This window comes from Carassius auratus, chromosome 25 (assembly GCF_003368295.1).
Source record: "Carassius auratus strain Wakin chromosome 25, ASM336829v1, whole genome shotgun sequence".
Taxonomy (NCBI): domain Eukaryota; kingdom Metazoa; phylum Chordata; class Actinopteri; order Cypriniformes; family Cyprinidae; genus Carassius; species Carassius auratus.
The window spans coordinates 19,705,797-19,733,340 of NC_039267.1; the positions used below are offsets into that span (position 1 = coordinate 19,705,797).

A 27,544-nucleotide genomic window follows, 5' to 3' on the forward strand; every position below is an offset into this window, starting at 1 on the left:
AGTGACCCCAACTAAGCAAGCCAGAGGCGACAGCGGCAAGGAACCGAAACTCCATCGGTGACAGAATGGAGAAAAAAACCTTGGGAGAAACCAGGCTCAGTTGGGGGGCCAGTTCTCCTCTGACCAGACGAAACCAGTAGTTCAATTCCAGGCTGCAGCAAAGTCAGATTGTGCAGAAGAATCATCTGTTTCCTGTGGTCTTGTCCTGGTGCTCCTCTGAGACAAGGTCTTTACAGGGGATCTGTATCTGGGGCTCTAGTTGTCCTGGTCTCCGCTGTCTTTCAGGGCAGTAGAGGTCCTTTCTAGGTGCTGATCCACCATCTGGTCTGGATACGTACTGGATCCGGGTGACTGCAGTGACCCTCTGATCTGGACACAGACTGGATCTGGTGGCCACGGTGACCTCGGAACAAGAGAGAAACAGACAAATATTAGCGTAGATGCCATTCTTCTAATGATGTAGAAAGTACGGTGTTATGTGAAGTGTTCCGGTTCCAGTTTACCTAATTAATGCAGCCTAAAAATCCTTTAACGGATTTGGATATTAAAAGCATATTAGTATGTTATGTGTATGCCAGGTTAAAGAGATGGGTCTTTAATCTAGATTTAAACTGCAAGAGTGTGTCTGCCTCCCGAACAATGTTAGGTAGGTTATTCCAGAGTTTAGGCGCCAAATAGGAAAAGGATCTGCCGCCCGCAGTTGATTTTGATATTCTAGGTATTATCAAATTGCCTGAGTTTTGAGAACGTAGCGGACGTAGAGGAGTATAATGTAAAAGGAGCTCATTCAAATACTGAGGTGCTAAACCATTCAGGGCTTTATAAGTAATAAGCAATATTTTAAAATCTATACGATGTTTGATAGGGAGCCAGTGCAGTGTGGACAGGACCGGGCTAATATGGTCATACTTCCTGGTTCTAGTAAGAACTCTTGCTGCTGCATTTTGGACTAGCTGTAGTTTGTTTACCAAGCGTGCAGAACAACCACCCAATAAAGCATTACAGTAGTCTAACCTTGAAGTCATAAATGCATGGATTAACATTTCTGCATTTGACATTAGCATAGGCCGTAATTTAGATATATTTTTGAGATGGAAAAATGCAGTTTTACAAATGCTAGAAACGTGGCTTTCTAAGGAAAGATTGCGATCAAGTAGCACACCTAGGTTCCTAACTGATGACGAAGAATTGACAGAGCAACCATCAAGTCTTAGACAGTGTTCTAGGTTATTACAAGTAGAGTTTTTAGGCCCTATGATTAACACCTCTGTTTTTTCTGAATTTAGCAGTAAGAAATTACTCGTCATCCAATTTTTTATATCGACTATGCATTCCATTAGTTTTTCAAATTGGTGTGTTTCACCGGGCTGCGAGGAAATATAGAGCTGCGTATCATCAGCATAACAGTGAAAGCTAACACCATGTTTCCTGATGATATCTCCCAAGGGTAACATATAAAGCGTGAAGAGTAGCGGCCCTAGAACTGAGCCTTGAGGTACTCCATACTGCACTTGTGATCGATATGATACATCTTCATTCACTGCTACGAACTGATGGCGGTCATATAAGTACGATTTAAACCATGCTAATGCACTTCCACTGATGCCAACAAAGTGTTCAAGTCTATGCAAAAGAATGTTGTGGTCAATTGTGTCAAACGCAGCACTAAGATCCAATAAAACTAATAGAGAGATACACCCACGATCAGATGATAAGAGCAGATCATTTGTAACTCTAAGGAGAGCAGTTTCAGTACTATGATACGGTCTAAATCCTGACTGGAAATCCTCACATATACCATTTTTCTCTAAGAAGGAATATAATTGTGAGGATACCACCTTTTCTAGTATCTTGGACAGAAAAGGGAGATTCGAGATTGGTCTATAATTAACTAGTTCTCTGGGGTCAAGTTGTGGCTTTTTTATGAGAGGCTTAATAACAGCCAGTTTGAAGGTTTTGGGGACATGTCCTAATAACAATGAGGAATTAATAATAGTCAGAAGAGGACCTATGACTTCTGGAAGCACCTCTTTTAAGAGCTTAGATGGTATAGGGTCTAACATACATGTTGTAAGTTTAGATGATTTAACAAGTTTATACAATTCTTCCTCTCCTATAGTAGAGAATGAGTGGAACTGTTCCTCAGGGGGTCTATAGTGCACTGTCTGATGCGAAACTGTAGCTGACGGCTGAATGGTTGCAATTTTATCTCTAATAGTATCGATTTTAGAAGTAAAGTAGTTCATAAAGTCATTACTGCTGTGGTGTTGGGAAATGTCAACACTTGTTGAGGCTTTATTTTTCGTTAATTTAGCCACTGTATTGAATAAATACCTGGGGTTATGTTTGTTTTCTTCTAAAAGAGAAGAAAAGTAATCAGATCTAGCAGTTTTTAATGCTTTTCGGTAGGATATACTACTTTCCCGCCAAGCAATACGAAATACCTCTAGTTTTGTTTTCCTCCAGCTGCGCTCCATTTTTCGGGCTGCTCTCTTTAGGGTGCGAGTATGCTCATTATACCATGGTGTCAAACTGTTTTCCTTAACCTTTCTTAAGCGTAAAGGAGCAACTGTATTTAAAGTGCTAGAAAAGAGAGAGTCCATAGTTTCTGTTACATCATCAAGTTGTTCTGAGGTTTTGGATATGCTAAGGAATTCGGATACATCAGGAAGATAACTTAAAAAGCTGTCTTTTGTGGTAGAAGTGATGGTTCTTCGATACTTGTAACAAGAAGTAGAATTTACAATTTTGGCTATATGAAGTTTACACAGAACTAAATAATGATCTGAGATATCATCACTTGGCTGAATAATTTCAACACTATCAACATCAATTCCATGTGACAGTATTAAATCTAGTGACAGTATTAAATCTAGAGTATGATTTCGACAATGAGTAGGTCCTGAAACGTGTTGTCTAACACCAATAGAGTTCAGAATGTCTATAAATGCTGATCCCAATACATCTTTTTCATTATCGACATGGATATTAAAATCACCAACTATTAAGACTTTATCTGCAGCCAGAACTAACTCGGATGTAAAATCACCAAACTCTTTAATAAAGTCTGTATGGTGCCCTGGTGGCCTGTATACAGTAGCCAGTACAAACATAACAGGGGATTTATCATTAACATTGGTTTCTCTGGATAATGTTATATGAAGCACCATTACTTCAAACGAGTTATACTTGAAGCCTGCCCTCTGAGAAATCCTGAAAACGTTATTATAAATTGAAGCAACACCTCCCCCTTTGCCTTTTAGACGCGGCTCGTGTTTATAACAATAATCTTGGGGGGTGGACTCATTTAAAATAATGTAATCATCAGGTTTTAGCCAGGTTTCTGTCAAGCAGAGCACATCTATATTATGATCAGTTATCATATTATTTACAAAAAGTGTTTTCGTAGAAATGGATCTGATATTCAATAAGCCAATCTTTATCATCTGTTTATCCATATTGCATTTGTTTTTTATTTGTTGAACCTCAATTAAATTGTTAACCTTAACTTGGTTTGGACGTTTTTTGTATTTTCTAGTTCGTGGAACAGACACAGTCTCTATAGTGTGATATCTAGGTGAAAGAGTCTCTATGTGCTGAGAATTAACTGACCTCTGTGACGGGAGGCAGCTAGCAGACGGTCGGTTTAGCCAGTCTGTCTGCTTCCTGACCTGGGCCCCAGTTAGTCAAGTGTAAACACTAAGACTATTTGCCATATTTTTAGACAGAAGAGTGGCGCCACCCCAGGAGGGATGAAGACCATCTCTTTTAAACAGGTCAGGTCTGCCCCAAAAGCTCGTCCAATTGTCTATATAACCTATGTTATTCTGTGGGCACCACTTAGACATCCAGCCATTGAGTGATGACAATCTGCTATGCATCTCATCACCACGGTAAGCAGGGAGGGGACCAGAGCATATTACAGTGTCTGACATCGTGCTTGTAAGTTCACACACCTCTTTAAAGTTATTTTTAGTGATCTCCGACTGGCGAAGTCGAACATCATTAGCGCCGGCATGAATAACAATCTTACTGTATTTACGTTTAGCATTAGCCAGCACTTTTAAATTTGCCAAGATGTCAGGCGCTCTGGCTCCCGGTAAACATTTGACTATGGTGGCTGGTGTCTCTATATTCACGTTCCGTACAATAGAATCACCAATAACTAGAGCACTTTCATCAGGTTTCTCAGTGGGTGCATCACTGAGTGGGGAGAACCTGTTTAATGTTTTGATCGGAACAGAAGAGCGGTGTTTTGACCCACGACTACGCTGCCTCACCGTCACCCAGTTGCCCTGCTGCAGGGGCTCTGCTGGAACCGGACAATGTACAGGAATCCCTGAGCTAGACGCATCCAAAGCCATATCTAGAGCCCTAACATTCTTACTGTCCTCAATTAAAGTTTGGATGCGTGTCTCTAATTCTGAAATCTTCTCTGTCAGCCTAACTGTTTCCCTGCATTTATCACATGTGAATCCCTCATCAGCGACAGAGATAGATAAACTGTACATGTGGCAAGAGGTGCAAATAACAATTGTAGGAGAAGCCATTACTCACCGTGCTTGATGAAATATTCTTACTGCGGTTGTTTGATGAACTTGTGGAAAACTGCAGCGTGAGAGAGGAGAGGAGAGGAGAAAAGAAAACGGTAATGACAAGCTAACGAGTGCTAACGCTTTGCAGGTGTGCTGCAGTCACGGAAGAGTGAACTATCAAAGTTAATCTGATAAGATTGATCGGTAATATCAGAAATATGGTGTGAATTAAGTTATATTTTACAATTTAAAAACAAAAAAAAAACAAAACAAACAGACAGTGATAGTAAGAAAGATTATAGAGAAAAAATATAAAATAAAAACAGCTACATGGAGCTATGATTAGCTACAGAAGGCCAACAGGAAGTAGAGAAAACACTGTCCAACAGCGACACCAACAGGCACCAGCCAACACAGCCTGTGTCCTCGAGGGGCCGCTATGGGGAACACTTCGTTGTGACTTGAAAGGGAACCACCCTTAAAGCATCTCTTTTTGAGAACCAAAGAGAACTTTGAGAACTTCCCTTCTTCCTTTCATTGCAAAAACTCTTGATCGAGATGTGTTCAACCAAGTGTCTGCTTTTCTCACACAGAACAATTTCCTTGACAGCAACCAGTCTGGTTTTAGAAGTGGTTCTCAGTTGTTTGAAGCCCTAAGACTGGCAAGAGGATAGCAAATCTTCAATTCTTATCTTGCTGGATCTGTCTGCTGCTTTTGACATAAACAACCAGATCCTACTGTGAACCCTATTGGCAAATGGCATCTCAGGAACCACACTCCAGTGGTTTGAGTCTTATCTCTCAGATAGGTCATTCAAGGCATCTGGGAGAGCTGAGTGTCCAAGTTCTGTCCAAGTTGCAACATCTAGCTACTGGGGTCCCTCAGGGCTCAGTTCTTGGACCACTTCTCTTCTCTGTCTACGTGGCATCACTAGGTTCTGTCATTCAGAAATGTGGCTTTTCATATCACTGCTGTGCTGATGATACTCAACTCTACCTTTTATTCCATCCTGATAAACTGACGATCACCTTCAACTTAACCTTGCCAAGACAGAACTGCTTGTGGTTACATCAAACCCATTGTTTCATTACAATTTCACCATCCAGTTAGGGTCATAAACCATAACTCCTTCAAATGCAACGTGGCAGATGCAACGTGGCAGCAAGATTAATATTTAATGAGCCGAAAAGAATGCAAGTCACACCTCTGTTTATCCGTTTGCACTGGCTACCAATAGCTGCTCACATAAAATTCAAGGCATTACTGTTTGCCTACAAAACCACCACTGGCTCTGCACCCCTTTCCCTAAATTAATTACTTCAGACTCATGTGCCTCTAGAAGCTTGCGTTCTGCGAGTGCATGTTGCTTTATTGCGCCATCCCAAAGAGGCACAAAATCAATTCCACAATTTTTTTGTATTAAATGTACCCTCCTCATGGAATGACCTGCCCAGCTCAATTTGAGCAACTGAGTCCTTAGCCATCTTCAAGAATTGGCTAAAAAATACATACCTTCCATCCTTATGTGACCCTCTAACTCTAGGAGTCTCTATTCCAAAATGTATTCTTAAAAAAAGACTTGCACTTTATTAATTGACTAACTGCCTGTTTTCTTACAAAAAAAAAAAAAAAAAACTAACACTAGCTTCTCTATTCTTTTTGTATTATATATGCTTTCTTTTTATTTATTATAAAATTAACAAAGTTAAGTCCTTTAACACTAGCTTGCTATATTTTTTCTATTATATCTGTTTTATTTTTATTATCCTTGCATATCATTCAATTCAATTCAAGTTTATTTGTATAGCACTTTTTACAAAACAAATAATTACAAAGCACCTTTATAGAAAATTAAGTTTCTACAATATTTAGTAGCAGCTTAAAACTGGTGACTGTCAGTTTGTGTGCATATGACAGGATTTTTCTGAAAAAATAATACTAGACGTAGTCAGCCAGACGATGAACATTATTAACATTATTGTATGATGCAGTCACACTTGTAGCAATATTTGTTAGTTCTGTTTGTTGATTCAGGGTTAGCATCATCTGGGGTCCTCTGAGGGTCAGCATCATCTCTTCTCAGGTGTTCTGGATCGAGACTGGAGCTTGTGTATATCCTAGTTACCAAGGGATGTAAATCCCGTGGCAAAACAGAGAAACAAATAGAGACATCATTAGCTGCTGTTCCAACAAAGTAAAATTAATTAGTTTTACTCAAGCTAAAGAAAAAGAATGTGCATTTGATGAGATGCAACCCCAGTCACAATTTAAGAGATGCATTATTCGAATGCTTGGTGAAAGAGATGCATTTTTAATCTAGATTTAAACAGAGAGAGTGTGTCTGAACCCCGAACATTATCAGGAAGGCTATTCCGGAGTTTGGGAGCCAAATGTGAGAAAGCTCTACCTCCTTTAGTGGACTTTGCTATCCTAGGAACTACCAAAAGTCCAGCGTTTTGACCTTAGGGAGCGTGATGGATTGTAACGTGGTATAAGGCTAGTTAGGTACGCAGGAGCTAAACCATTTAGGGCCTTACAGTTAAGTTATTATAATTTTTTACTGATACGGAATTTAATAGGTAGCCAGTGCAGAGACTGTAAAATTGGGGTAATATGATCATATTTTCTTGACCTTGTAAGGACTCTAGCAGCTGCATTTTGGACTATCTGTAGCTTGTTTATTGAAGATGCTGGACAACAACCTAGAAGTGCATTACAATAGTCCAGTCTAGAGGTCATGAATGCATGAACTAGCTTTTCTGCATCAGAAACAGGTAACATGTTTCATAGCTTGGCAATGTTCTAATATGGAACAATGCAGTTTTTGTAACATGGGAAATATGGTTTTCAGAAGACAAGTTGCTGTCTAATATAACACCCAGATTTATGACTGTAAAGGAAGTAACAGTACATCCGTCTAGTTGCAAATTGTAATATACAAGATTCTATGTACAGTTTTTTGGTCCAATAATTAATATCTATGTCTTATTCAAATTTAATAGGAGGAAAGTATTGGTCATCCAATCTTTTAAATTTTTAACACTCTGTTAGCTTAGATAATTGAGAAGTTGAATCTGGTCTCGTTGAGATATATAGCTGAGTATCATCAGCATAACAGTGGAAGCTAATCCCATATTTTCTAATAATATTACCAAGGGGCAACATGTATATTGAAAATAGAAGGGGACCTAGGACGGATCCTTGTGGCACTCCATAATTTACTGGTGATAAATGAGATGACTCCCCATTTAAATAAACAAAATGGTAGCGATCAGACAGTTAGGATCTAAACCATCTTAGAGCCTGCCCTTGAATACCTGTATAGTTTTATAATAGATCTATGAGTATGTCATGATCTATGGTGTCGTAATTTTAACAAGTGCAGTTTCTGTGCTATGGTGGGGCCTGAAGCCTGACTGAAATTCTTCATACAGATATTTTTTTTGCAGGAAGGAGCTCAATTGAGCAGACACAACTTTTTAAAAAAAAATTAGACATAAATGGAACATTTTAAATAGGCCTATAATTTGCCAGTTCACTAGGATCTAGTTTTGGTTTCTTAATAATTGGATGCTTAATAATCGCCAGCTTAAATAGTTTTGGGACGTGACCAAAAGATAACGATGAGTTAATAATATTGAGAAGCGGTTCTTTGGCTACAGGTAACAACTCTTTCAGTAATTTAGTGGGAACAGGATCTAATAAACATGTTGTTGGTTAAGATGCAGTGATGAGTTTATTTAGCTCTTCCTGTCCTGCAGTTTATCTTGCGATTGATGAAACTGTTAGACGCTGTAGAATCTACATTTGCTATTGTATTTCTAATGTTATCTATTTTATCAGTGAAGAAATGTATAGTCATTACTATTAAACGTTGATGGAATATTTGAATCAGGTGGCATCTGGTTATTTGTTAATTTAGCCACTGTGCTAAATAAAAACCTTGGATTGTTTTGGTTATTTTCTATGAGTTTGTGGATATGCTATGCCCTGGCAGTTTTTAGAGCCTGTCTATAGCTGGAAATACTGTTTTTCCATGCAATTCTAAACACTTCCAAGTTAGTTTTTCTCCATTTGCATTCAAGACTATGAGTTTCTTTCTTGAGAGAGTGAGTATTTGTCACGATGTCTGGTCTCTGTTTCTCTGAGTCTCCACTAGTGGTCTCACTTCCCCATAGGCACCTCACCGTAGGCACTACAATTCCCACAAAGCCTTGTCCCTTAATCAAAGTTAATTGCACTCAGGTGTCTTCACTTGATAGTCATTACCCTGCCTATATTAACCAGTCTTTTTCTGTTTGTCTTCATGGAGTCCTTTCTTTCCGTCACCCAGTTTCCTAGCCTTCCGAATTCCTGTTCCCGTTCCTGTACCTTCCCTGTTTGTTTATTTGTTGGATGGATTTATGGTTTTGACCCCGGCTTGTTGATTTCTGATTTGGATTACCCATTAAAACCCACACTGCGATTGGATATCTTGTCTCCTGTGTTTCCCTGGGTCTCCGATCCAAACAGAAGGACTTCATCCATGTCAAAATCCAGCGGTGTGGGACTTCATACCCGTTCCCCAGCCAGTATGGTGGAACAAAGGGCACGATACGTCAAATTGACCACCCTCCACCAAGAGGGGATTGAGGTGGGTGCTATGGCACAAATGTTCTGGACCCTAGCTGAGGGTATGGGATATAATGATGCGGCCCTAAAGGACACTTTCAACACTGGGCTGGATGACCTGGTACCTCGAAATGAAATGGAGCAGTTGGACGCTTATAATTTGTAGGAGTTTGTATTCTATTTACAACATCGGTCTCCGTGGAATACCCCAGCCACACCTGTCTCTCCCGGTGGGATGGCCGATTCTAGACCGGGGTCTACCAACAGGAGGACCGCCAGCCCAGCGCCATGATGCAAGATGGCTGCCAGCCCAGTGCCACAGAACAAGGTGGTCACCAGTCCAGCGTCACGAGGCAAGATGGCCACCAGCCCAGCACCACAGCACAAGATGGACACCAGCCCATCGCCACAGCACAAGGTGGCCGCCAGCCCAGCACCACTGCCCAAGATGGCCACCAGTCCAGAGTCGAGTCAGGTTCCCATGGACCCTCCAGAGTCGAGTCAGGTTCCCGTTGACCCTCCAGAGTCGGGGGAGGGACGGAGGGCCAGGTCCATAAAGGGAAACAGAGAGAAAAACAAAAACAAGGAGCCCAGGAGGGAGGTGGACCGGCGGAGGATCAGGGGGAGGGACGGAGGGACAGGTCCACAGAGGGAAACAGAGAAACAAAAAAAATGAAAACAAAACAACAAAACTCAAGTCCAGGAGGCAACAGAAACCCACCAGGGCGGCGCAGAAGACCACCACCTCCATGCTGTCGAGACAGAAGCCCACCAGGGTGGCGCAGAAGACCATCACAGCCGTGCGGTCGAGACAGAAGACCATCCGGGCGGCTCAGAAGACCAACACATCCGTGCGGTCGAGACAGAAGCCCACCAGGGCAGCGCAGAAGACCACCACATCCATGCGGTCGAGACAGAAGCCCACCAGGGTGGCGCATAGGCCCACCACATCCGTGCTGTTGAGACAGAAGCCCACCAAGGTGGCGCAGAAGACCACCGGCGCAGAAACTGCACTCTTTCCAAAACAGGTTATCGACTACAAGATCATGCTAACAGGGCTGACTTTTGAGTCAAGTCGAGTCAGGTCAAGTCACTGTTGACCCTCCAGATTCAGGTCAAGTCACTGTTGACCCTCCAGATTCAGGTCAAGTCACTGTTGACCCTCCAGAGTCAGGGCTAGTCACCGTTGACCCTCCAGAATCAGGGCTAGTCACCGTTTACCCTACAGGGTCAGGGCTAGTCACTGTTGACCTTCCAGAGTCAGGGCTAGTCACTGTTGACCTTCCAGAGTCAGGGCTAGTCACCGTTGACACTCCAGAGTCAGGTCAAGTCAACAGTGTTCTTCATGGGCAAAGGCAAGCCAGCATTGATCTTCATGAGCAGAGTCATGTCACCAATGATCTTCATGAGCAGAGTCAAGTCACCAATGATCCTCATGAGCAGAGTCAAGTCAGCATTGATCTTCCTGAATCCAGTCTAAACACCACGGAATTACCAGAGTCTCTCCATGTCTCTGCTGAACTACCAGAGCCTCCCCACGTCTTTGCTGAACTACCAGAGCCTCTCCACGCCTCTGCTGAACTACCAGAGCCTCTCCTCATCTCGGCTGAACTACCAGAGCCTCTCCTCGTCTCTGCAGAACTTCCAGAGCCTTGTCACGTCTCAGCCGAACTCTCTGAGCATTCGACTGATCCTGTCGTGGCCACGGAGGCCACCCTTAACTTGTTCATGTTCTATGTTTTAGACTTGCCTAACCAGACTTGCACTACTGTGTCATTGATCCCACTGTGGTGGTCTTCTGCGCCGCCCTGGTGGGCTTCTGTCTCGACAGCACGGATGTAGTGGGCCTATGCGCCACCCTGGTGGGCTTCTGTCTCGACCGCATGGATGTGGTGGTCTTCTGCGCCGCCCTGGTGGGCTTCTGTCTCGACAGCACGGATGTGGTGGGCCTATGCGCCACCCTGGTGGGCTTCTGTCTCGACCGCATGGATGTGGTGGTCTTCTGCGCCGCCCTGGTGGGCTTCTGTCTCGACCGCACGGATGTGTTGGTCTTCTGCGCCGCCCGGGTGGGCTTCTGTCTCGACCGCATGGCTGTGATGGTCTTCTGCGCCGCCCTGGTGGGCTTCTGTCTCGACAGCATGGCTGTGGTGGTCTTCTGCGCCGCCCTGGTGGGCTTCTGTCTCGACAGCATGGCTGTGGTGGTCTTCTGCGCCACCCTGGTGGGTTTCTGTTGCCTCCTGGACTTGAGTTTTGTTGTTTTGTTTTCATTTTTTTTTTTTGTTTCTCTCTCTGTTTCCCTCTGTGGACCTGGCCCTCTGTCCCTCCCCCTGATCCTCTGCCGGTCCACCTCCCTCCTGGGCTCCTTGTTTTTGTTTTTCTCTCTGTTTCCCTTTATGGACCTGGCCCTCCATCCCTCCCCCTGGTCCTCCGCCGTTCCACCTCCCTCCTGGTCTCTGTGTTCCTTGGTCTCTTCTTGTGTTCAGGTGGAGCCTCTGGTAGCTGCTCCTTGGAGGAGGGGTAATGTCACGCTGTCTGATCTCTGTTCCCTGAGTCTCCACTAGTGGTCTCACTTCCCCATAGGCACCTCATCATAGGCACTACAATTCCCACAAACCTTGTCCCTGCATCACAGTAATCGCACTCCTGTTAACTGCACTCAGGTGTCTTCACTTGATAGTCATTACCCTGCCTATATTAACTGGTCTTATTCTGTTTGTCTTCATGGAGTCCTTTCTTTCCATCACCCAGTTTCCTCGTCTTCCGAGTTCCTGTTCCAGTTCCTGTTCCTTCCCTGTTTGTTTATTTGTTGGATGGATTTATGGTTTTGACCCCGGCTTGTTGATTTCTGATTTTGATTACCCATTAAAACTCACACTGCGATTGGATCTCTTGTCTCCTGTGTTTCCCTGGGTCTCCGATCGTAACAGTATTACTGTTATACCAAGGCACAGTACGTTTTTCTCTAACCTTTTTCAATTTGATGGGGGCAACAGCTTCTAATGAATTAGAGAAAATAGTGCCCATGTTGCCAGTCATTTCATCTAGTTCATGTGTATTTTTGGGTACAAATAGCAGTTGAGATAAATCAGGCAGGTTATTTGCGAATCTGTCTTTGGTGGCTGAATCAATAGTTCTGCCCAGATTGTAACGCTGAGACATATAGTTACTATCAGTGATATGCAGCATGCACGATACAAGGAAATGGTCTATAACATCATCACTTTGAGGTACGATATCTATAGCAGTAAGATCAATTCCATGCGATATAATTAAATCTAGTGTATCCCTGTGATATTTTGCTTGACTCCAAAAGAGTTTATTAGGTCAGTAATCGCCTAATGTCCTAATGCATCATTTGTATTATCAACGTGAATATTAAAATCTCCCATGATTAGTGATTTATCAACTGTAACCAAAAGGTCTGAGAGTAAATCTGCAAATTCTTTTGGGAAATCTGTATACGGCCCTGGTGGTCTACACACAGTAGCCAGAGCAAGAGATACATTAGATTTATTTTGCATATCTGCAACACCTCCGCCACAACCAGTCTGATGGGGCTTATGATTATAACAGTAGTTTGGTGGACTACTGTTTGGTGGAGTGTGCATCACATGTACATATGTTAATTTGTATGTGTATTTACAGAATGGGAACCCAGAAAACCCATATTGCAGTGGGATAGAGGGTGTTCTAGAGGCGTATTATCAGAGCCTGAAGTCTGTTCATCTTTATGGACCAACATACTTCTCACCTGTCATTAATCATGTAGCAAGGTGAGGCAGCCAATAATACTTCAACATACTTATATACAATTTTTCACACTAGTTATTTAGGCCATGTGCTAAGAATATCCTGTTAAAATTTAGTTTCAAAAAAAAAAAAAATTCAGGTTTTGTCTTACAGTAAGATTGCATATTATAGAATGTTTAGTTATTTATTTTTTATGTTACTACAGTGTTGTGTTTGCATCCTGGTACCTCATTAAAGAACTGATTGTAGGCAAAAGCCCAAAAAGCACATTTTAGGGCGTACTTGGAAAATCCACCACAAATAGTACACCATCATGGTACTTTTGACTATTTTAGATGTACTTTCCTTTGTGACACTAGGATGGATTGGATTTGAATTGCGATCCAGCCCCAGTGTCAGTTACAAGCAGAAGAAGTGATTTGCTTATTTCTTTGCAGATATGCGTCATTAGTAAAGGATGGCTCTGAATACTTCATCCTCCTCATCATCTCTGATGGGGTCATCTCAGACATGGCTCAGACGAAAGAATCCATTGTAAATGTAAGTAAAAAAAAATAAAAAATTCCTTCTCATCTTTACAACATTTGGAAAAATTGTAGAAAATACAAGCGTCCCTTATGTACATATTTATAAAACATGGCAATGAATAGCTAACACCAAGTTTTACAGTGTGGTAGGCCTATTACTTTTAGATTAGACATAATGTCAACATTGTGTCCCCAAGTTATCAACTCTTGTTACCATCAAAATTTCCCCCCTTTTAAGGTGATGAAAGATTACATACATTTATTTTAAAAAGACATCATTCCGCTTTCCCACTCTCTGTCTGTTCAATGTTTTATTTTATTTTTTTCAATAAGGTATTATCTTAAAATGTCAGCCCTGTTACCAATGATGTTGACCTTTTGAAGTAGACAAATGGTTTACTTTTTAATTTGACATTAAAGTCTTCTGCACAAGGCAGTGAAACTGCACTCTTTCCAAAACAGGTTATCGACTACAAGATCATGGTAACAGGGCTGACTTTTGAGTATCATGGCTGATTATCTACCTGGAAGAATGTTTAAAAATGTACAAAATCATTTTTATCACACTTGAACCTTATCATTAAGAGCCTATGTTTGTTTGCTTTGTAAACAATAGGCATTTATCATTCCACTCAATAGAAAAACTTTGTTTATTGGATGAAAAATGAGACTACCATTGCGCTGCAATAAAAGAGAAGAATTTACGCCCACTCACATAGTTTGTTGATTCCTCATTATGGATACTATTACAATGTGAAGAATACAAAATTAGAAAAAAATTAATTCTTAAACGGATCCATTTTTCTTTCCTTTAAACACGTCAGTCGAGGCGGCGAAATGTGATATATTATGCAGACTGTGATGGGCAGAGTCTCTTTGAACCAGGAGTCATTCATAATGTTTCAGTGTGCAGATAACTGAGCTGTCTACACTAGAGCAGGGCACATTTCCTCGTTTCAGATTTCCGAAAAACAGAGTTCAAACTTTAAATAAACATAAAAGTAATGTATAAATGTACACATAAAATGAATGCATGTCATTATGTGTAACAGGGTTGCAATTAACGTGCACAGTGTTTGTATATTTAGACAAAATTAAGTCTTCATTCAGAAGGGGACCGCATCTTTGTAGATTTTGATTATTGTAAAACATTATTGAAAAAAAAAAAAAAACATTTGCAAGAGTATTATTTATTTAGTTAATTCAGTAACAGGGCTGAATGATTTAGCTTGACAAATCCATTCAACACTATATTTTCTCCAAAAACTGAGAAAATGGAATGGTCACTTTTTGCAATGGAATGGGAAGAAATGATGCAACTTAAAATAAGGTACACAGCTAAATATTGCATTTTTTATTATGTATTTCAAATCACCATTTTACAGGGACTACAGGCTTTTAATTGTTACAAATTGGCCATTGTTTAAAAAAAGTAACTGAAAACCAGTCTGTACCTTAGAAAAGTGCCTCATATGTCTTCATGATACATCACAACACAATATTTTGTATTGCAGTACTGTGATCACAAGTCTGTTTTGCTCATTTTTTATTATACAAATGGGACCCTGGATGTGAAAACCCAGCTAAAGTAATTTGTGTGTGTGTGTGTGTGTGATTTACTGTTTTCTACATAAAATCATCCTTCATAAGGTATAGAAGATTCTGTTGAAATGTAACCTTGATATCTTCATTATAGACTGAGTAAGGGCAAGTCAAAGACTGGAACCCTAGTGAAGTTAATGGCTGAAATCGAACTTTGATGCTTGTCATCTCATAATTAGATTTTGAGACTTTAGCCTGGATTTCACAGAGAGGGTCACAAATGTTGAATTATATGAGGAGGGTATTCCAGGGGGTCTTGTTTTAATGAACTGTTCACTTCTGTTGAAGGCCTCCAGTCTTCCCATGTCAATCATCATTGTTGGAGTCGGGCCAGCTGAGTTTGATGGTAAGATGAGAGTGATGTGTATGTCTTTGGGGATGTCTGAAGATGTGATATGATATCAGTCTAGTCCAACAGAGAACCATCAAACAAGATCAGTTCAAAAGAGAAACCTGTTTCACACATGTTCCAGTGAGACCAATCAGTCTCCCAGAACGTGACTAGTAGCATGTGTACTGTAAGAGCTTTGAAATCTCCATCGGCTTATCAGTTAATTTCTTAAATAACCCTGGACCTCTTCTTTCATCTGAAAAGTAACTTAATTTCAACTGTCATCACTGCCTCATCTGCTGTAGTTTTCATATTTATTTTGTTGGTAGCATATTTGTTCAGAGTGAATGAGAATGATTTACACTCTCTGTTGTTCATGTGTCCATTGTGCAAGTCAGATAATGGTGTAATGTTGCCATGATAATGACAACAATTTTTAATGACCATTGTTTTCTTCTTCTTTTTTTTAGTGGGCAGTATTAGCATAGCAATTGACAAATAGTGCTAACATATGCAAACATTTATGAATGATTTTGAAACATCTCCCACAATGTATATATAAAGAAATCAGTTCTGTATATCATGAAATAAATCTGTTTATTACTATTATTGTTTTTTTTATTGTACAATATTTATTCACAAGATGATATAATTGGAAAATAATCAAAATCTTGATTTATTTAGCAATTGCTTTATGAATGTACATTATTATATGGCTCATTTGCATTGAGGCATTTTTGCATCTTTGCATTTAAACATGCAGATTTTTTTTTCATTTTTCTTATTTTAATTCTATTTTATCTAATTTTATTTCTTTTAAATTGTGTTGAAGTACTTCTCACTAAAGTGAATTTGTCATTTAAGCCCTTTCACACTGCATGTCTGACCCACAATATTCCCGGAACATTGCCGGGTCGCCTTCTGTGTGAAAGCAACCACGTCCCGGGATTGATTACCGCATTGAACCCGGGTCGGGGACCTAGTAACATTGCGGGGTTCGGCTCGGGACGAGCGCTGTGTGAACAAAAGCCAGATCTAATTCCGTGTCGAAGTGATGACGCGTGTTATCGTTTTTTTCTTCTTTCTTAAATAATAATAATAATCCAGTTTTTCATTAAATTGTGCTTTAATGTTACACATTAAAAAGTTAAAAGCAAACATTGGTCTTTTCTGGGCTTGCGATTTGTATAAAGGTTGATTCTTTCCCTTTAATGAAGATAAAACCTCATTTATATGCAGCTCCCTGTGTTCTCGTTATCTCACAGCAGTCATGATTTGCTCTTTGAACTCATTTCATAGCTGCTACATAAAAGGGTGTATTTGAAGTCATATGAAATCCAGCGATAGCACACTTGACTATAACAGTCTGAGCCGGATGTGAGCACCATATAATGGTTTTTCCTGTGCCATTTTCTTCCTTTTGACAGAGATGATTGAACTAGATGGAGATGAGGTCAGGATATCATCCAGGGGTCGCTTCGCTGAGAGAGACATTGTGCAGGTGAGCTATCTAGCCTTGTATATCTGTGGACAGAAATAGTAAGGCAATATTCCAGCTGTTTTTCAAGCTAACGGCTACAGAATCTGTAGCACTGATGATCACAGACAATATTTGTGACTCATCTCTCAGTGTGTGGTAAAAGCAAATGGGAAATCTGTTTACAGTAAATGCATTGGGGGCGAGTAGACAAGTGTACAGAACTGATAATAAATGTTTAGCTTTGATCATCATATTTTTGAAAGTATAACCATCATCGTTATTGGAATAGTTCACACAAAATGTGATTTATAAAAATTTTTACCATCTATAAGATGAATCGAATTGATTTTCTGCAGTTGTCAACAGCATTTTCCTCCTTTATCTCCCCGATTCCTCATCAGTTCGTTCCTTTCCGAGACTACATCGATCGCAGAGGGAATCACATCCTCAGCATGGCCCGTCTGGCCAAAGACGTTCTTGCAGAAATCCCGGATCAGTTCCTCCAGTACATGAGGAGCAGAGGCATCAAACCCCAGCACTCGTCCCACTCCAGCTCCTCCAAACCCCCGTCCACACTCGTCCACCCACTGCAGACGCAGATCTGAGCCATCGCACGAACTGTACGTCCTCTCTATAGTTCACTGTCACTCTCAGGATCACACACGGCCTGTCTGAGTGAAACGCTGCCCTTCTGCACGCTGTCTTTCAGTACGTAGGGTGAAGTTAGGGAGCTTTACGCGTGCCGCTGTCCTTCCTCGGGCGTGCTGAGGTATTAGGTGGTGTTTCAGACTGTTTTACAGTATCGCGTGGCCTCTTCAGTCAAACATCAGATATGACTTCACAGTTTCTATATCACATACTATCTCCTGTTCTCATGTCTGACGAAATACTGCAGACGTTTACAATTGTACCGTTTTTTTACAAACGGACGTTTTTTGTACCTCATGAAAACTCTGAGCTGCTTAACAATGAAATTTACTCATTTTATTACATGACGTTGTAAATAGAGAAAGTGTTCTTTTAGAAAAAAGCACGAATCCACTCTCATTACAAACGTGAGAGAAACTTTCACGCAGATATGCGAGGCCTTGGTTTTCATTTTGTCGTACAGTGTTCGCTTTGAATTATTTTGCTATATCAGTATTCCGTGTTCTTGGTCATTTGACTGTCTGAAAAATAATTTGTGCTTAGCTTTCGCAGCACTAGCACAAAACTGAAATTTAACAGGAAAAGCCTTACTCTCCGTTAAAGGAACAGTTCACCCAAAATTTTTTATTTGGCTTCATTTACTGAACCTCAAGAAATTCCAGACATGTATGAGTCTGTCACACCCCGGACTGTTTTTGATATCTTTTCATCCCTCATGTACTCTGTGTGACCTAGTTTCTGTCTCCCGTTGATTGTCAATCAATCAATCACCTTTATTTATATAGCGCTTTAAACAAAATACGTTGCGTCAAAACACTGAACAACATTCATTAGGAAAACAGTGTGTCAATAATGCAAAATGATAGTTAAAGTCAGTTCATCATTGAATTCAGTGATGTCATCTCTGTTCAGTTAAATCGTGTCTGTGCATTTATTTGCAATCAAGTCAACGATATCGCTGTAGATGAAGTGACCCCAACTAAGCAAGCCAGAGGCGACAGCGGCAAGGAACCGAAACTCCATCGGTGACAGAATGGAGAAAAAACCTTGGGAGAAACCAGGCCTAGTTGGGGGCCAGTTCTCCTCTGACCAGACGAAACAAGTAGTTCAATTCCAGGATGCAGCAAAGTCAGATTGTGCAGAAGAATCATCTGTTTCCTGTGGTCTTGTCCTGGTGGTCCTCTGAGAATATTTTTTTTTTCGTTATGGAGTGGGCAGCTACGTTTTCAGCTGGTGTTTGCTCTATGTTTCACCCGTCTTGCCATCACAGACACCACCAGACTGAACTGGAGGGAGGCCATGTTTCATGTCTGGAGTGCTTCCTACCCCAATCCTGAATGCGACAGAGCCCAGAGCACAGCCCACCATCATCTCAGCTGCACGGAGCAAAAGCCTGAGCCCACCGATGACAGAGAACCTGAACCCACAGCAACCTACAAGCCATTGCATAATGGAGCGACAGAGCTGAGGAGCCAGAACCTGTGACGTCAGACCAGGTGTGAGAGCTGGCTACAGAGCTTACCACTGGTGGAGATCATTATGGACACCGAGAGCGTGGAGGGAAGCTCTGCCCACTGCACCATGGCTGAGGGTGAGCCGAGTTCAGTGGACTATTATTTGGATGTATATCTCTTCTCCTGCCTGCCAGGTATTATCTGCCTTCCTGAACTGTCTATCTGCCCTGAACTATCTGCCTGTGAGACAATGACCATTGAGGTTGTTCCCGTGTCACTGTCACTCCTGGTGTTGGGAGTGGTCTTGTGGTTTGTGTGGGCAGCACACATTATTCCTTATCCCATTGAGCATCCTCCTACCCAGCCTCCCTCTCCCACCTCCCCTGAACCAGTCCTCATCACCGCCTCCTCTGTCTCCTGGCAGGCCCTCTGCTCACCCTCAGCCCACCATTTGTGCAGTTGGATTGCTGTGGGTCTGCCAGTCTCCATCGGTGTCATGGCTGGAGGATCCCTTACATCTGCCTCCATCCTGTGAGTCCTGGACTCCACCTTGGCCCTCCGACTGTCCCTCCACCAGCTCTGCCGGGCTCCTTCGTCCTTCCGGCTCCACCTTAGTCTGTCATCGACCATCTGCTTCCTCGGGACTCCACTCCTCAGGATGAGCCTCGTCCCTCCGTCCTTCCTTCCCTCTTTCCTTCTGTTCCTCTGGCTCTGTCAGGCCCTTCCTTCCTTTCAGCTCCCTGCTTCTGTCGCCGGAGCCATCTGCTCTGCCTTGGCCCCATCGGATCTTCAGCATCACCCTCGCTCATCGGCTCTCTGTCTCTACCCCAGGCTTCACCACCACTGTCTGTTGGCACCCTGGAGCTGTCAGTCTTTTCCTCCACCATGGCTCCTCCCTCCATCGGCTCCACCATGGGTCACCTTCATGGCTGCGACCTGGGTCCCACCAGGTTCCTCGTGCTCCTTCCTGGCTCCTCCCTCTGGACTTAGTTTGACGTCGTCCTCCTCCTGGATGTCCGTCTTCCACTCAAACCTCTTCCAGTTTTTGTCTGCCTGCCTTCCTGCCACCCCTTTGCTATTGCCTTCCACCTTCCCACATCCACTCCTGTGTCCTCCTCCTAAGTCCCCCACTTCCCTGCTTTGTTGTTTCTTCAGCACACTATTTGAATTCATCTTCATCTTCTTCGTTCATCTCCCCGTAGGATGACATATTCATATTTGTAAGCTATCATACATGTTTTGACAGTAATCTTAGATTTTAAATTTGATTAAATGCTGTACTACACAAATGTCATCGAGAAATTCTAAATGTATTTTTTTATTTATGAAAGGAGAAACATTTAATATACTTATGGTTCTAAAATAATAAGAAGCATTAGAATGCTCAAAATAACCATTAGGGAATGTTCTGTTTAAATTGGGTTTTATTAAAGAACTCTCTGCCATGCTGTGGGAATATTATTTTATGGTATGTAAATAAATAAAATATATAAAATAAAGGTGGGGAAGGAGATTTAAAAAATAGTTTGATAAATGGTTAGTTTTATTAGATTGGCACACAAACTTATCTGGATGTTCTAGAACTATGTTTATTGTTATTAAAAATAAACATATCTTCTTAGCAAATTAGGAATTGTTTGCCAAATTAATAACCACAGGGGAATTCATACACCAACATTAGGAGAAAATATATGACCATACATTTGGTCTTTTCCTCTCACAAAGTTCAGAAGATTTCGATTAATCTTGAGTACATTTAGGGAATTTCTTTCTCATTTTTGTAGCTTTACAACTACAGTCCCCATTCACTTTCCTTGTATGGAAAAGAGCACCATGAACATTTTGCAAAATTCCTCTTTTTCCAATAAAAAAAAGAACAAATGGGTTTGGCATGATATGAGAATTACAATTTTTTAGGTGAACTGTTCCTGTTATGACAGAACTGTAGCTGCTCTCAATATCTATATACAAACACAGAAATGCTAGCAGAGCCTAATAGAGAAGTACAGTAGCATATGCTTTTAAGCATGCACCACACAAATGGCGTGTATAGTTTGCATTTGTAATTGTTAGTTTTATTTGCATGCAGTTTTGAGGTATGTTTATTGGAGAGATTTGTTCTTTCGGTCATTCTACAATTGTGGTGGCAGATGCAGTCAAATATACACTATTCTTTATAAAGTCTTTTTTTATTATAGAAAATTATAGAAATTTAACTGTAATTTATGTATAAATGATCTTGAAACACTTTTTTTTTAACCTTTGAATGGAATTCAAGTTGATTAATCAAACCGTTCTCGAATAATCACAAATTAATTTGACGAAAAGCATGCAAAATGGATGTGAGACTATATCTCCTCAATGGTTTGGCATATTGAGATCAAACATTGTGTGTATTATAACAAGCAAATGACAAAAAGTTATGGATTTCTTTGGATACTCAAAACCATTTTTGTATAGTGCTGCTACCAATTTGAAGCATTGCTGTATCTCGGCAAAGCTTTGAGACATTGACACCAACAGTGACGGTAACAGTGCCACCTATTGTTCAAAAGTGATAAGCCATTAAGGTACTCAATAAACTAGAATGTCATGGAAAAGTTCATTTATTTCAGTAATTCAACTCAAATTGTGAAACTCGTGTAAATCCAATGCACACAGACTGAAGTCTTTGGTTCTTTAAAGGGTCATGAAACCCCCAGACTACTTATTCTAAGATTATAGTAGAGGTGTTTGTGTTGTACATCATAGAAGACAATGTTAGCATCCGCTAATTTTAACTGTTGGAGAAAATTGGCTAATTTTAAGCTTTTTTGCTGTATTTTCATCTTCCGGATTTAAAATCTACATTGTGTTGACGTCACGATATGTGATGTGTCAATGGACTATAGTACATTGATGAGCGTCGGTGTCTATTCAATTATTCATGAGATTGGATGTTCTTATCCTATGAGAAGACGCTTTGCTTAATTATTCACAACAACATGTGTTGATTTGCTATGAAAGACGCATCAGACTGTGAAATGACATTGCACACATTAACAGAGAAACATTCATGGATCGCAGAAGAGTGTTTTTTCTTTGTAATAAGAGTTCAGCACAAATGCGATTCATTCACTTGGTGAGTGTAACCGTTTTTATAGCTCTGTGACACAACCTGTCAAAAGGCTTATATTAACGCCACAGAATAATATATATGTCTCATTTGTGAGTCGCTTTGAATAAAAGCGTCTGCTAAATGACTGAATGTAAATGTAATATGTTTTCGAAGCAGGGTGCATCAAATGGCTGTGCATTTTTTTGTGTTTCTAACCCGATGGTAGCGAAATGAAACTGTCTGAACGCAAAGCTGTGTGTGCTGTCTGTCTTCCCTCTTCCCCCTCCCCTGGTCCGCTGAAAACCACGCCCACTTTTTTAGAATTTTTGAACTGTGGTGAGAACTAACCAGTGCAGAAATGGGGGGTTTCATGACCCTTTAATTGTGATGATTTTGGTGATGATTTTGGCTCACATTAAAAAAAAAAAAACACCAATTCACTATCTCAACAAATCAGAATATACATGACATGCCAATCAGCTAATTAACTCAAAAAACCTGCAAAGGTTTCCTGAGCCTTTAAAATGGTCTCTCAGTTTGGTTCACTAGGCTACACAATCATGGGGAAGACTGCTGATCTGACAGTTGTCCAAAAGACAATCACTTACACCCTTCACAAGGAAGGTAAGCCACAAACATTCACTGCCAAAGAAGCTGGCTGTTCACAGAGTGCTGTATCCAAGCATGTTAACAGAAAGTTGAGTGGAAGGAAAAAGTGTGGAAGAAAATGATGCACAAACAACCAAATGAATCAGAGCCTTATGAGGATTGTCAGGCAAACAGGATTCAAGAATTTGAGTGAACTTCACAAGGAATGGACTGAGGCTGGAGTCAAGGCAACAAGAGCCACCACACACACCATCTCAGCAGTGCTACAAACTGATCACCTCCATGCCACACTGAATTGAGGCAGTAATTAAAGCAAAAGAAGTCCCTATACCAAGTATTGAGTACATGCACAGTAAATGAACCTACTTTCCAGAAGGCCAACAATTCACTAAAAATGTTATTTTTCAATTATTTTTATTGGTTTTATTTAAATATTCTAATTTGTTGAGATAGTGAATTGGTGGGTTTTTGTTAAATGTGAGCCAAAATCATCACAATTAAAAGAACCAAAGACTTGAGAACTACTTCAGTCTGTGTGCATTGAATTTATTTAATAAGCATGTTTCACAATTTGAGTTGAATTACCACGACATTCTAATTTATTGAGATGCACCTGTACTTTTTCTGCCATTTTGAATTTAATCATCTTGTTGGGCTGATGCTTGCTTCTGTAGTCGTTGGCCCCATAATTTAATTTAATTTAATTTAATTTAATTTAATTTAATTTAATTTAATTTAATTTAATTTAATTTAATTTAATTTAATTTAATTTAATTTAATTTAATTTAATTTAATTTAATTTAATTTAATTTAATTTAATTGCCATTATCGTCAGTGATTTTAATGGTTCCCATTACCTAATAGTTCACCTGAAAATGAAAATTTGCTGAAAACATAGTCATCCTCAGGTTATCCAAGATGTAGATGAGTTTGTTATTTCATCAGATTTGGAGAAATGTGTTATTAGATCACTTGTTCAGTCCATAATCCATAATAACGCTTCCTTCAGTGAAAAAGTCCTTCTCCTATTGTCTCTCACATCAAAATCCACACACATATTTGTTTAGAACTGTTTTAGACTGTAAACTGTTCTTGATCTGTGCACATTCAGGTGACACAATTTTTTTCACAGTAGAAAGAAAAATATAAATTCATATTTTAGCTAGAAGCAACAGTTTAAAGAAGAAAAAAAACCATTTTGATGATGGATTTGTTTCCTAGAAACGTGTAGTTTTTTTTGCTTCACGAGATGTTTATTTATGAACTGTAGTGCTGTGGATTATTGTGATGTTGATGATTTGGACTCTCACTCTGACGGAACCCATTCATGCAGAGGATGTTTCTCAAGTTCTGTTCAGATAAAAGTAATACTCCTCAAACTGGTCTGGCCTAAGAGTGAGAAAAGTTTCAGCAAATTTTACATTTTGGGTGTACTGTTGCTTTGTAAAATCACTGACGTTAGAGCAAGTCAGTCAATGATAAAATGTTATATTTATTATTAAAATAAATGAATATTTAATATCACCCTGACATGAAAAAGAAGACAAAATAAGATGTATGATATATTTGATTTAGAATTGATGAGCTGGAAATGACATAACAATTGTAGATTGACCCAATTAAATGGCATCAGATTCTCTTCAAAATAACACATATAGCATCAAGAACAATATTATCTAAAAAACAAATCCAGTTCAGTCTATCATAAGTTTTCAAGTAAACAATGCTCAGTGACACCTAAACTGCCTGTAACAAAAATAAAAACCTACCGACAGCACTTAACGTGTCTCTTGAGATCGCTCCATTCAATGTCAAGAGCTCAGATGTGCTTCTTCTGCTCCAAACCCTTCATATTTCAGCAAGAAAATACATGAGTGAGCCTTTACCCCAGCAACCCTGGGAAAAAATAACTCAAACACAGGCACAGAGCTAAGATTTCATTTATTTAACATGACAGTGTGTCAACGTCGAGCTCACACCCACTCACGCTGCATCTATGCTGTATTATCTCTATAAATCATGCAGAAAACATGCATCAAAATTTAACCATGTATGGAATAGGAACACTTGCCCAGAGTTTTTCCATTTGGATTCAGGCACTGTCACTGCAGTCTTCCTCCTTTATGGTCATTAAACAGAACCACTTCTGTAGATTATTTGTACATTGACCATAATAATTAATGAATGAGAAATCTGCAGCTAAGTAGCTTAGAACTTCTTGATGGTTTTAAAACAAAGTACTTTGACTGCATGGCTAATAAATTGTTTACAAGTAACAAATATTGTGCATTTAATCTCAGGTGTGATGACCCTTATTTGTGAAAGTGGTGACAGGTGCCAGTTTTCTTAGTTAGGATCAGTTGCCCTGCTCATTACACCTCAAAGGGTTAGAGGTCATGTTATTTGGCTGTAGGTTGTTAAATGTTATGTTTTTCTTTAGTACAGCACTGTCTGGACAGCATGAATTTTAGTCCTGGATCATTTTGGTGAGAATTTGTTTAAGATTAACTAAGGTGGGCTAATAGAAGCCTCATATATACACAGATATTGTTTACCTTTGTTAATTATGAATTCACAGCTTAATATTGCCTGCATCATGTTTGCATGAGCAGTGTTTTAAATGAAATATTTATTTAGTAGATTGTTTGTTTTAAAAATGAAGTTTGCCTTAATAGAGAATTTATTTGTGCTATGCCAAATGTACTATATTCTATTGTTGCAGTTTTTATTAATTTCTTTTATGAAACCACTTTTCTTGTGCAGTTACTCTAGGATAAAAAATGTTTTGTGAATGAGATGCATGCAGGTGCTGTTAAAACAGTGTAGTTTGGCATTAAATGCACTCACAAATAATTCAAGTGTAGCACTTATCAATGCAAGAATGGATTCATTTTAAATTTTTGATTAGTATTAAGGTATCCAAGCTGCCAAGGCAATATCCGAAACAAAAAAGCCCAAATTTTGACCAAAGTCCAGTTTTATAATTATGGTTTCCATATCCATGTTAGAAACTGTGTGGAGAATGGTTTATGACCAAACAGAGAAAGACTTCCTTGAATATCAATTTGTTTTCAGGATATATAAAGGAAGATATGCTGTAATAATTATAATATCTAGTAATTATGCCCTATTCCTATTTTATAAATAAAGATTCAAACGAAACACTTGATGACGCTGGGTCATTTTTTCTGTGTACTGACTCCAATAACTTACTTTCTTCAGTAGACAAATGTCAACATTATGAGAAAAACAACAAGAACAATGTGAGAGAAACAAAATCAGGTAAGACCTACAATATCTTGCCAAAGATTGTGATAATGAAATTTCATAAAGATCCTATCCTGCCCTCTACTGATCATAAAGAGACTTACATCATTATTATGTGTTTGACTATTTTATAAACCTAAATGAAAGATGTGTCAGTCTACAATTTAAATGATTCTGATGAATACATTGACAGTTGTATTGATTTTCAGATATTATTATGTGCATCAGTCTGTGAGGTGGACAGTTAAATGTGCACTGGCATAAATGTGTTGTAATATAAGTATTAAAGTTTTCAAGAATCTCAAAAATCTCAAGAACATGTTTGGGTCATATTTCAAGTTAATAAAATCTATATTAGGCTTTTAATGCAATATTTTGCATTGTGAAATTATTTCCATGACAATTAAGAACATTCTACTCATTACTGTAATGCAATAATATTAAATCTGCATTAATACAATGGATATTTTAAATGTCTACTTATGTCTTTTTGTCTCGGGGTGAAATATGGCCCAGACATTTACTTAAGATTCACCTGAATATTGTGGCAAACAACCAAAATATATTCAATAATCAAATCCTGGCTTATTTGTTAAATAATAATACCTAATTTTAAAACAAAGTGTAAACTATCATAGGATATCTTATGACATAGCACAAGGAGTATGTCTGTATACTAAGTTTCAAACACTTACTCAAGTTTTTCTGATTTACTTTGTGGATCCTCCAGCAGATCTGAGCAACTTCACTCCTGAATCCATCAGTTTACTTCCTTTGAGATCCAGTGCTTTTAGCTTTGTCTGGTTAGAACTGAGAACTGATGCCAGAACAGCACTTACACGGCATTATACACTTCAAAAGGTTGTGCAATTATATCAAGATTAAATTACAAATATTCTGTGCAAGTGAAAACATTCAAATGTTCTGCAAGTGTGCAGATTCTTACTTTTCAATATACTGTATAGTTCAAGTTGAAATCCAAGTTACAGATAACTGAAAATATTTAGGAAATCCTTATTACCTCAGTAACTACAGTCCTGACAGAAGATGGCTTTGTGCCACTGAAAGCTGCTTCAAACCTGAATCCAGTATTGCATTAGCATATAAATTCAGCTCTCTCAGACCTGAGTGTTATGGTTTGTTTACATGACGCATCATCTGACAGCTTTCATTTGCAAGATTGCAATTATTCATTCTCCCCAAATGCTCCAAATGTCCATCCCGTCTTATTTGTTAATTGTGAGATGTACATTACATGATTAACAAACAAACTAGAGGACTATTACCATAATCTCTCTAGATGCACACATGGGTCTTCACACAGGGAGCAGATGCTTCACACCTGAGTCTGTGAGGTTTTAATGCTGATGTCCAACACTATCACGTGTGATGGTTTTGAATTTATAGCAGGTGACAATGCAGAACATCCATTGGCTGATATTTTACAGTCTGATAGATTGTAAATAGCAAAGTGGCAAATAATAATTAACTATTGTCATATGATACACAACATCTATCACCATGTTATCACCCTGCACATGATCACTGTCTACTCTCTGATTGTAATACTTCAGCATCTCAATCTTGCAGTAAGTGAACTTTAGACAAACGCAGAGCAGGCCTCTGATTCTG

General features: G+C 39.7%; 1 protein-coding gene across 1 annotated transcript in view; it reads left to right on the forward strand.

Annotated features, from left to right (window-relative positions):
• Nucleotides 1-18,267, forward strand: part of LOC113043674 (copine-8-like) — a 56,810-nt gene extending 38,543 nt beyond the window's left edge. The window contains exons 9-13 of the mRNA XM_026203188.1: nt 12,793-12,920; nt 13,335-13,437; nt 15,315-15,372; nt 16,785-16,858; nt 17,239-18,267. Of these exons, the coding sequence (XP_026058973.1) occupies nt 12,793-12,920; nt 13,335-13,437; nt 15,315-15,372; nt 16,785-16,858; nt 17,239-17,442 (567 nt within the window). The 3' untranslated portion in view covers nt 17,443-18,267. The remainder of the gene's footprint in view (nt 1-12,792; nt 12,921-13,334; nt 13,438-15,314; nt 15,373-16,784; nt 16,859-17,238) is intronic.
• Nucleotides 18,268-27,544: the final 9,277 nt, after the last annotated feature.